Here is a 12,090-nt window from a genome sequence, read left to right as displayed (position 1 = left end):
ATTTAAACGCTCAATAAAAACACGGATTGACTGTAGATCAAGAAAAAACGAACTAGTTTACATACCAAGTAAAAGTGTTTTTAATTTTATTAAATAACAATAACGAAAATTTTCCTTGTTTTCTTTTCAATATTTTTATTTGAAAGTTTGTAATACTTATTTATCATTGTACTAATACTTTTCAATTACTTACAACTAAAAAACTTAAGTTTTTACTTTCCAAATGTTTGTTCAACGTTTCCTCAGAAAAAAATATTACAGAAATAAAATTATTACAGTGTTACTGTTTAGATCGATATTTCTTACTTAACACAAAAATATGTTTAAAATTTTTTTATGATGATAAATAAGACTTGTAAATGTTTAGACAGTTTTGCTTTAAATCTTTATATTTCCTTCAGTTTACAAAAGAACTTTTAGAATTAATTTTTAGTTTTAATTTTTATTGTATCCAACATTTCTAAGTTTATACTAAAATACTTAATCGAGCTTAAAATAAAAAATACTTTTTACAATAGTTAACCTTGTATTAAGTGATTTAAGCGGTTTTTAGAAATTACACAATAATGAACTTTTGCTATGAGAATTCTATTGTGTTTAAAAACCTAAAAATAACGTCAGGTTTTTTAATAAAGTCATTGAGGCATATAAAAAGTTTAAGATTAAAAAATTAAAATTAACACAAAAGCGCAGATATTTATCATATATTACTTTAACAACCTTGAATGATTAAATTTCAGTAAAAGAAAAGTTTATATTGGCTTTATGTGTTTAAAATAAAGTTTATTAAAATAAGTTTAATTTAATTTTTATTCAATACAAGTTACTGTAAGGATTGTAATTTATAAAGTATAGACGGCAGTTTTATAAAACTCGCAATTAAGTTTCAGTATGTTTTGTATAAGGCAAATTTGAATTTAAAATTATGATTATAAGTAGTTGCCAAACTAATAAAACTAATTTTTATTTAGAATGTAGTTCTACTAAGAATTTAGACAAGACTTTTTCAGCATATTTTTTATAAATTTTGTTTTATAATATCAAAAAACTAGTTTATTGTAAATATATAAACAGATTTAGAGAAAAGTTTAAGAAAATGCAACTACTCTGACTCTGTTGTGTTTTTAAATTATTTTTAAATTTATATAAATCTTTGCAAATAAAAAAAAAGTCTTGAGTTTTTCGTAACTCTTTATGTCATGAGTTTTATATATGTTATTCTTTATATTACTAACGTAAAAAAATCAATTGCGATTCAGAAATGAAAATTATATAGGAAAAAGATGATTAGTTTTTTTTTTTGAATACTAGAAAAACTAGAAAGTATTTAAAGTACGCAAATATAATTAAACTATCAAATACAGACTTTAGTAACTTTTAACGAAACATGATTTTGAAAAGTCAAAGGAAGCTCTAAAATACTATCACAAAACCTAGTTAAATCTAAAAACATTTAGATGTATTAACAAGATTATGTTTGTTAAAAATAAAAAGCACCTAAATTAAAAAATATATAATGAGTTTTTTTATAAATAACAATGAAAAATTTATACATTTTATCATGTACTTAAGTTATAATATTACTTGGTATAAGTGGTAAAAAAAATTTGATGAACTAAAAACCGTTTTAAAATTAGGTGTTTATTTGTTGTCATCACTAAAATCCTTAAAAGTTTCACTTAAAAAAAAATTATAGACAAAATAAAAAGTTTTACAATACTTTAATACTGTTGTTTAGTAAATTGTTAGATCTTTTCATACAGTTTTTGTTTCACAACTTTTTAAGTACTTTCATTCTTTGTAACTCTTTAACACTAATACTTATGGTAATTCATTTTCCATTACTGTCGCGCAGTGTTCTGCTTATACTTCTTGTAAATGAAGACTAAAAATTTGAATTAGTTTAAACTTATTGTGTTTACGATAAAGTTGTAACCAAAAAGAGTAAACTTTGACTAAAATTTAGTATAAGGTTAAAAAAAAATTTTTAGATTTTTTTAATAACTTAGTAGTAGGTAAGTTTAAAGGTTTTACCGCATTTCAAAAAAATTAAGTCACACGCATTTGTAATTAACATAAAGTATTTTATTATAAGTACAACTTAACAAGTTTAGATCTATTAGGTTTGGTCTAAAGAAATTTAAAACTTTCAATATATTTAGAATTAAGTGTTTCTAATAGGAAATAAAAACCTTCTGCAGAAACTTATTTTTTGCTAAAAAGGAAAAAAGTAGTTTTTAAGTAACAAAAAGAAACGAACTTATGTTACTCTATTAATTAAGTCGTTGACTATTTTTTAGAGACTGGTAATTAATTGAAATATAAAACTTTTATAAAGTAAAACACAATTATTAGGTAACGTTAGAACTAAGGTTAATATTGTTTTTTTACTTGGATAAAAATAAAAATTTAAATAATACGGATTTAAAACAGTTTTTATTTTTGAAATAAGTGAAGGCATGTATCTTATAAAAATTGAGCTGTTTAAACAAACCCTAATTCCTTTTGATTTTCTTTGGTTTGTAGCTCTTACAAAAGGTTGAATCATTTCTTCGTGAAATTCATCTTCTAAAGAAGTTCTGTATACAAATTTGTCATAAATATTTTTGTTATCTACAGTCTGAACTAATTATAAGTCGCTAAGCACACCTGGCTAAATTTACAAGTGAGTCGATCTCCGATGCTAGATGCCGCCTCACAGAAGTTTTGTTTTGGGGGATTCCTAACGAATCAGCAACGTCGTCTACTGAAAAGTTAGGATTCAGAACTATTAGGGCGCCGTGAATTCCTGAGTCCGATAGGTTCGTAGCATATTCTGTAAAAGTATATAAATTGGTATAATTTAAAACAACTTAAACTATATAAAAAAGCTAAGTTTTTAAAAGCTTTTTAATTTATAATATCAAACTTTTTTTCTTAATTCTTTTATTAATCTTTAGTATTTAGATAAAAATATTGTTTTAAACTGGTAGTAAAGAAACACTAATAACTTAAAAGGGTGTATTTAACGACCAAAAATTTATTTAAATAAATAAAACCTAGACTTTTATATAACAAATACAAATAAAAAGGATCTACAAGATAAACAAAAAAAATAAAATCCTTCTTACAAGTTTTAAACTTGTATTTAATATTAAATTCTTTTTTTATAAAATCAAAACTATTAAAAAAAGTTTTATTCTTTTTTTATAAGGTTAATGCTTTAGTAAACAACTTTACTGACTTGAAAAATAATAATATTTTAAACTGAAAGTTTTAAAGTTTTTAATAACTAATAATGCGTTTTGAGTCTAAAACTGTTTAGATAAAGGTTTGTTATACAAAAAGTGCAACAGTATAGTTTAAATTTAGTTCAACAAAAATAGCAAGGTTAAAAAACATCAATAATCCAAAATTAGTGAAAAAAGCCAGGTGAAAAATAAAATAACGAAAACAAAACTATTTACAAAAACATTAAACCTTTTAGATCAATAGATTTGATCCACTGAACAAGCCTCGAGCAATTCCATATCAGAAGGTCACAATCTTTACCTTCATTCATTTGTCTTCTCTCATCAAGTCGCTGTATTAAATTATCATTTTTTAATTTAATAAAAAAATCTTAGACGTCATGCTTCAAATACTCAATGTTATACTAATCACTAAAATCGATTTGACGTAAGCACAGTGTAAAGAGTCAGACAGTATATAGCAGGACATACAGACTGGTAGCTTCAATCTTTATTTTAACCATTTAAAAACATTAAAACAATTTTCAGCTACTTTTAAACTATTTTCGTAACAATTTATATCAAAAGACAAAAATGTTAGATTTGATTTAAATTAAATGCATTTATTTACAAATAAAACGTATTTTAAGACTTAAAGTTTAGTAATCCTAAGATTTTACGCAAAATTTTTTTTTTACATTTATCAAGTTCATGATTTTACAAAATATTGACAGTAATATGATTTATTTTATAATGGTTTGATGATTTAAAAGTTCCAAAAAGATTAAAAATACTAAATTTATTAGTTTTATAATTCTAAAGTCGAAGCTTTTTTTAATCAAACTACTCCAGTTATGTTATCAAACATTTCTTTTGAGCCTATAACAAAAAAAAAAACCTTGACGTCGAAATTGAACATTTTCAGCAGTTTGATTCCGCACAACAGCGACTCCTGGTGGCCCTTGTCGTGAATTCCCATGATCTTGTCGAGTTCCTTTCTGTTCAAACTAGCCAGCACCCGCCCGTCGACCAAATGCTCCCTGAACTTGCTGGCATACTGCGACAACGATACGTCGTTTAGCCACTGCTCGGACACCCACCAGTGGTCGAGGTTTCCTTGTGACGTCATATTGCTGCGAAGGTTTAATGAGTTTGTTGTAAGGTTTTTAAAATTGTTTTATTATTGTTTGAAAAGGTCGGTTTGTCAAACTGAAACCAGGTGAAAAAATAAAACAGTGAAAAATTAACACAATTTTTTATACAAAATTTAACCAAACTTGCTTTATATTTCTTTACTTAAAGCTTAACATATAATTAAAATAGTTATTAATAACGTTTTTAAAAACTAGTCATATTTAGAAATAATATAAAAGGACTTTAATTTAAACTTTCAAGTTTTAATAAAGCTAACAAAAATAAGTTGTATAGTGTACATTAATCAAAAAATAAAAAGCTCACGCTAGTGTTGTGCTTGAATTTCTAAACTCGTTCAATGCCATCATCAGCTTTCGTTTGTGAAGTTGCTTTTCCATTCCAAGCTCCTTTTCTATCTCGCACTCAGTTAAACCAAGCAAAACCTTCAAAAGGTTTATGCTTTATCAATCATGTTTTTAACTTAATTAAAATTTTGTCAGAACAATAAGTACTTTTTAAAGCATTATAAATAGTCACCCGGTTCAAGCGATTTAAAACAATAACAAAACTAGCTGTGCTTCAAACTAAAAAGTTGATAAAGTTAAACGTAATTATTTTACAAAGCTTACAAACATAAATTTACTGTAAGTGTATAAAAAATAATTACTTTTCCGCTCTTCACATTTTCTAGAGATGGACCAACGTACTGGGACATGTGCATGTGAAGATCCAACCATACAGCTACATCTTCTGCCTTCCAACTATACCAATTGTATGCATTATATGTATGTATGAAATAACCAATGAAGTGTTATTTGAAAAAAATTGTTTCTTTTTTAATTGAGTTCAAGGTGTTGAAATTTCATAGCAATATTTTAAAATTATGTTTTGTTTTTTCGATAAAGTATTTCAAAACTAAGAATAAAACGCTAACTGGTATATTTAACATAATTTAAATTTTTAGCATAAACAAAGTTTAATAAAGAGTAAACAGAATTTGGAACAAATAAAATTAAAATAACTTTTGAATTTACTTATAGGTTAATAGTTAAACTTCATTTGCAAAACAAAACATAGGTCTAAGCATGTTAATTGTATTTATAACTGTTTTTTAACAAGTTAAAATCTAAAAAGCTTATATTCAATATGATTAATTTAAAGTATTTTGATAGTAATACCTACAGCAATAAAACTTTTAATAAAACTATATATTAAAACTAATTTACGAAGCAACATTTATAAAATTTCAACTAACTTCAACATAGGAGTGTTATGTATAGCACTTAGCATTTGCTTCTTTTCCTCATCATTCTTATCGAACAATGCACATCTTTCCTTGACTGGATTCATTTGTTCAAAGTCTAAAAACCACAATAAAACTTTAGTATATATGTTTCTCATCACAAATAAACTGAAGTGTATTGTAACAGTAATTAAGTGTACAAAAACAAAGTATACAATAAGTTTTTATTATGTTTGTTTATAAGCACACTAAACTAAGAAAACTAGACTGAAAAAAACAAGGAAAATTTTACTACAGTATATTGCTTTTGAGAGTTTTGACAAGATATTTGTCTTAAAAAAAGTAATATCATGAGGACACAAATAGTGTTTTCGTAGTAGTATTGCTCATTAGACGTAAAAAAAATGTATTAAGGAAATGTAGAAAGAAACAAACACAACTTTTTATCATACAAGAAAAAAAGAAGCTAGTTCACAAATGAGATTAAAGTATCTAGAAATGAAAGTTATTTTAATAAGTTAAAACTTTTGTTTACAAAATACTAAAATATACGAAAAGTTTAATATTTTAAATGATCGTTTTTTAATAATTTTAATTCTAGCTATTTTTATTTTAGTTATTTAGCTTAAAAATTTAAAATCATAACACTTTGATTTAGTTTAAATAATCTCTTTAAGTAGAATGATTCAAAAATTTTCTAAAATACGAAAATCCAAATAAAAATAAAAACAAAAAGAAAAGTTCTTTATTAGAAAACTATAAAACTTGTAATGTTTCAATCACTGAATAAAGCTGTTAGCTGAATAAAGGAAGTTCTTTAAGCTTTCCCTTTGTGAAATAGCGCAAGCCCATTCATAATAAAAAAAAGTAATTATTTCAAAAGGTAAAAATAAATCGATTATTTGGCTACTCTAGAAAAATAAATAATTCATGCCTTTGAAGGCGATTTATTGAGCGTAAAATTAAAACTTCGGACATAATTTTCCGTATTATTTTCCGATTACTTTTTTCCAAAAACAATAGGCTTTTTGATAATCATCAAACTCTAGACAAGCTTTTGCTTTTGTTTTTTTGTAAAAGCTTTGTTCAAATCTTAGTTAGAACATAACGATTGTTTAGCTGTACTTATAATTGTAACTGATATATATTTTTATTACATGCAAAAAAAAAAACAATAAACAACAACCTCAGCAAATAAACAAACGTGAGCAGTAAAAACTACAAAAGAAATGAACAACACACGTTTATTTCAACCTGATGAAGACACGAGTGTAGAATAATAAGTAGGTCCTCCGAGAAATAGGGACTTTGATGAAAAGAAGTGACCTGACCGATCGTTCTCGTGTTATTTATTAAAGCAGTTTTTTTTTAAGTATACACTTAAAGCTTAAAATTATATTAGACTTTGCGAAATAGGTATCATAGAAAAGATACAAGTAACTTCAAATTTTGCAAATCATACTTATACTCGAGTTATAATAATAAATTCAAATTTAGCATAAGATTTATATAAATTAATTTTTTTTTTACTTAACTTTAAAATTGAATGAATCAAAATTTTTAAATAGTAAGATATCTCGGCTTTATATTGGTGATAATGTTTATTACTTTAAAGTTCTTATTTTCGATAAGCTTTCAAATTAGAAAAATAATTAAACCCAAAGATTTTTATAAAGTTTAACTACTTATTTTAAGCTAAACTTTGTTTGTTGTGATAACATTCAAAATATTTATCGAAAAGTATATTTCAAAGAGCTTAATGTATGAGTTAAAAACTAAAAAAATCAAAAATTTTAATTAAACAATAAATAAGTCAATGTCTCGATTTTAAGATGGTGATCGTTTAAATAACTTTATTTTGTAATCATAGCATATGTAATTCATGAAGATCTTTTAGAAGACCAAAGAATTAATCTAACTATATAAAGTGAGTTCAAAACAATCTACTGCTGAAAATTCTTACAGTTTACTAACTGCTTCAAAAGTATACTAAAACTAAAACCATTAACTTTATAACAAGTCACAAAAAAACAACAACAACGAATTTTCCCACCAGCAAATTTTTTGAGCAAAAGTTTAATTAAGTTGTATGTTATCCACCTGTAAGTTTTAAAGTACCTAAGTGAGTCACAACCAGCACCTGTTCTATTTCTGTCATTTTAACTCACGAAGAGATCAAAATGTCAAAGTTAATTCTTTCTCGATGTGATCTTAGGCTGAAGCATTTGCTATTTATTTAAAAAGTAAAACAGATTAAAATTACGTGATAATATTTCCAAATAGACGCACTCAAGCAAATCGAATCAAAATGCGTGTTAAGTCAAGTATGAACAATAACTCAAAAACGCAAAAAAAAGTTTTTTTGTCACAGCTTTTCAGTCAGATATATTATTTCGAGTTGAATGTGCGCACATAGAAAAAAAACAGACAGGCGTAAACAAGAAATAAAAAGTCATCTATCAAGTGATTGTCGCTTCAGCCAAATAAGGCTTAGTATTAGCTCGGTAGCGTCATCTCGAAAACACGCTTGTAAGGTGTTGCAGCGAAATACAATGACTGCATCGCACAATGTAGTTTGCTAATAACGTAGATTAATGGGTGTTTAGATTAATTTCGTAGAACAGTTCAAAAGTCAAATAACTTAACAAAAATAGTCAATTAAGACACCTGTGTATTTTGAATAAAGTACTAGACATCTTCTTTTTTTACTTGTGAAAAACTACTGAAAAAATAAATATTTTGTTGGAATGAAACAATATGTTTGTTTATATTTTAAATCAAGTTAAAATTAAAGTTAAAAATACTATTAACAATATATTTTGCGACAGTATTACAAGTAAACAAAATATTTTAACATTAAAGTAGAAACTTGTTTAAATTTCTTAATCTCATCTTAAAACTTTAACCAACAGCAAAACAAAACTCACGTGACGCGTCCAAGCTCTTCCTCGTGCTGCCGTACCTCCGCTTGAAGGCGCGCGACAGCGACCCTGACAAACTCTGCACGATGTTCTGGTGTTTCCCCGAAACCCCGTTCTTTTTGCTCGGCACCGCGCAGTTGGAATGACCGTTCGGCGTGACTGCTTCGAACACGTTTCCGTCGTTGATGACGTCATCGTTGGAAAGATCGTTGTTCGAAGACCCGTAGCTGTTCCGCAACGCTGATGTGACGTCATTACCGTTGGATAACGGGGAACTTGTTGGGTGATTTCCGTTTACGTGCTGGGAAGAATCCACGCCGACAAATTTCCCGGTCTGGGGCGTTGAGGGAAATGTAGGGGTGTTGAGAGCCGTTTGAAGGTTGGTTTCATGCATAGAGTCTGTTGAGCACGGTACGTGATTAGTTGTTTTAATAATATTTAAAACTTGAATCAGGTTTTGATGGCTTTTATAGAAAAAAAAAAGCAGTATTAAAAAATAGTTCTAATTTAAAAGAGCTTCACCATAAATTGGAGTAATTATTGAATAAAAACTTGTGTTTGACTTTAAGGTTTATAATTAGATTCACGCAGAGAGAAGATCATAAGAATAAAGTTTATCAAAAAATAGATACTTTTAATTAATCGCTCTGCGTGAACTTAATTGGAAAAGTATTAACATAATTAGCTTTTTTATTTACATAAATATATTCATTTAAACTTTTTATAATTTCAATAATACAAAAGTATTACGACCTGTAAAATTGACTTAGTACATGAAAAAATTTCAAAATGACCTAATCTTCGTTTAAATCATGCTTTAATGAAAAACGATTCCCTAAAAGTTAGAATTAAAGTTTAAGTTTTTTTTCGCTTATTTTACCAAAAAAAAGCTTATTTAGAAAATATACATAAGTAATAACTAAAGTTTTTTACCAAAAATACAAAATTATTACTTGATAAACTAAATTGACGCTGAGAAATGACTAGTTCATCAGTACTAAAAGGTATGTATGCTGATCTTCGCTTTTGGTTTGCTCCGTGATGATAGTAGGATTGTTTCAACTAAAATAAACTCAATAAGTTATTATAGATTGTATTAAGCTTTAAGTTTTATCTTTTGTTTACATAACTATAACAGTTACTTAAAAAAACAGTTTTATAGTATCAACAGTATGTATTAACAAACATTTTAAATATTTTTAAACTACATACTAGTTTTGAAGTATTTTACTAACACTTTTATGATACAAATGTGTCTATTTAACAAAACTACTTTTAAAAATCGAATAAAAGTTATAACTGTTTGTTGGTATTTTTACAAGCATTTACCAGATAAATCTAAGAGAACTATAAAAACTATAAAAGGGTAAAAAAATTAAATTAAATTTTAAAAAGACATATTACACTATTTAAATGTCTAATTTGATAGAACATAAATGACTACAATACAAAATGACTTTAAGAACTATATGTAAATTTGTTACTGTAAATTTGTAACATTAGATTATTGTGTAGCAATAAAAATTATCAGTAAGGGTTTTAATGATTGGACTAAATTGTAATTAAGAGTTACACTATTTAGTTACCTAAAAAAAAAGAAAAAGGGAAATATATATAACTTAAATACCATCATCAGTTCCGATTCGACTTCTCGTGTTTTTGCTTCGCTTTTAGTCAGCTGACTTCGGAGTGTCTCTACTTTTTCTTGGAGGTTGTCGTAAGATCGAGATAATTCGCTTCTTTCCTTAGAAATTCTCAACCTTTCATCGTCTGCTTCACGCAATTGTTGCTCGTTTTCCTTTGATTAATTCCAAAAGATTATATTAAACTTATTTGTAAAAAAATAATCTTGTATTTAAAAAAATTGTTCAATTAAAACTATTCAACAAAAATTACAAGTAGTTTTTATTATTATAAGTAGGTTATCTTTATTTTAACAGACAAACTCTTAAAATTAAAATTTAAAAAATTTAAAGCTCTATTTGTAATTTTCATTAAATTTCCACAAAATTTTGAAACTTTTTTTTATTATTTTTTATTATAGAAAAATTTGTAATAAGTAAAGACTAAATCATCTATAAATTACATTAACTTTTATAAATTTCAAAATACAAAGAAAAATATTTAGCTCTTTTTACACTCTGCAATGTAAAGTTTAAAACAAACACTAATTAATTTGTTATCATCAGCATGGGCCTTAGCTTAATAAATTTGAAAAATATATACATATAAAAGCTGTTTTAAAAATTTTAACAATAGCAAAAATAAACAAAGTTTTAAGTTTCTAGAAAAACAACTACTTAAACTAGGAAAATTACTTTTGTTTGTATGTGAAATTCTTTTATAAACTCTCTGAGTTGGTCTTCTTTGTCATCTATGGTTTTTTGCATTTCCTGCATCTGATTAAGAAGCTCGAACCTTTCACTTCGAAGTTCATCACTTTCTTGTTTAAAAACTGTGGTTGAAAACGTAAAGAATAAAAATACTTTTTTTCAGTTATAAATTTGTTATTTATTTTAGTAAAAAATAGATAAAATTGACTTAAATATCTAAAGAAGTTATTAAACTTGTACAAGTTACAAAGTTATACAAGGTTTATTGAAAATACATGTCGGTAGCAATTTTTTAAGCTATGTTGCACTATTCCTCTTTTTTATAAAAAAAATTATAAAATTGATTTTATATAGAAAAATTAAACAAAAAAGCAACTTAATTAAAAAGTTGTGAAATTTGAAAGAAAATTTTTCATTCTAAAATATTTGACATCAAAAACTCATAAAAAAACAAAAAAAACCCTGATTAAATTGTCGTTTTTTAAGCAAAAAGTAGCGAATAGAAAAAAGTAAATTAAGACAATTAAGGTAAAACAGTTTCAAAACCTTGTAAACTTTTAAGATTTCGCTTATCACTGTTCATTATTTTTTGCTTCATGTTTTCACACTCAATCTTCAATTGCTTGTTTGATTTATTCAAATCATCTATTTCTTCTCTTAAGCTTTTGCTACGCTCTTGGTAATTATATTGATTTTTAAAATTAATAAAAAGCATTCACAACAAAGTTTGCACAAAATGTTACTATTGCAAACAATTTTCAAAATTATAGTTTTAGCTTGTGCTAAAATTGCTATGAAATTATCGTTCAAATTAACATTTTGTTAAAGCAAGTTTAAATAGCTACATCTTACCTTTGCATCTCTGACAATTGGTTTGCGGTCTTCTATTAGTTATTTCAAGTTTTCCAAACTTGTCTTTTGTTAGCTTCAACTCTTGTCTTATGTTGCTCATTTCGCTCTTTGTCAAGTTTATTTCGTTTTCAAACTGACAAGGTATCTTGCTTTTATTTTCCATTATTATTTTTTACTTAAAATCTGCAACATAAAACCATAGTTACTAGCGTCTTAATTTTTAAATTGAAGTTTGAGTTTACAGCGGCCAGATAAAAATGACTCAAATTAGTTAATTAAATGCTGTAAAACTACTTTAGAACGCCAAAATAGCTTTTGCTTGTACGTTTATTTTGCTATGGCTGGCATGTTGACAAGCAACCTTTTCCAAAATTGAGTCACAGCGTGGTGAGAAAAGC

General features: G+C 26.0%; 1 protein-coding gene across 2 annotated transcripts; it reads right to left on the bottom strand.

The window, feature by feature from the left end:
• Positions 1-1,219: 1,219 nt before the first annotated feature.
• Positions 1,220-11,869, bottom strand: LOC145850120 (kazrin-like). Of its 2 annotated transcripts, XM_082955268.1 has the most exons (15): positions 11,693-11,869; positions 11,387-11,515; positions 10,826-10,962; positions 10,135-10,305; positions 9,461-9,569; positions 8,514-8,906; positions 6,841-6,912; positions 5,599-5,704; positions 5,011-5,104; positions 4,668-4,786; positions 4,108-4,342; positions 3,460-3,562; positions 2,650-2,815; positions 2,495-2,579; positions 1,220-1,885 (listed from the first exon to the last, which is right to left on the bottom strand). In XM_082955268.1, the coding sequence occupies exons 1-15, from the start codon at positions 11,853-11,855 to the stop codon at positions 1,832-1,834; spliced, it is 2,136 nt and encodes a 711-aa protein (XP_082811394.1). In that variant the 5' UTR covers positions 11,856-11,869; the 3' UTR covers positions 1,220-1,831. The 2 variants fall into 2 exon arrangements, with proteins under 2 accessions (XP_082811394.1, XP_082811401.1); XM_082955275.1 differs by lacking the exon at positions 6,841-6,912 and having other exon boundaries at positions 1,222-1,885.
• Between the last annotated feature and the right edge of the window lie 221 nt (positions 11,870-12,090).

The sequence above is a fragment of the Thalia democratica genome, chromosome 1 (assembly GCF_965202585.1).
Source record: "Thalia democratica chromosome 1, ktThaDemo2.hap1.1, whole genome shotgun sequence".
In the NCBI taxonomy this organism is placed as follows: Eukaryota; Metazoa; Chordata; class Thaliacea; order Salpida; family Salpidae; genus Thalia; species Thalia democratica.
Note: the sequence above shows the minus strand (reverse complement) of the source record. Positions and strands in the feature narration are given on the sequence as shown.

Bases quoted from the DNA above. Each gene is read 5' to 3' on its own strand.
- LOC145850120 (XM_082955268.1), bottom strand. From the start codon at position 11,855: ATGGAAAATAAAAGCAAGATACCTTGTCAGTTTGAAAACGAAATAAAC. The intron at 11,516-11,692 runs GTAAGATGTAGC...ATAATTACCAAG, and splicing joins CAATTGTCAGAGATGCAAAG to AGCGTAGCAAAAGCTTAAGA. The intron at 4,343-4,667 runs GTGAGCTTTTTA...AAACCTTCGCAG, and splicing joins AATTCAAGCACAACACTAGC to CAATATGACGTCACAAGGAA.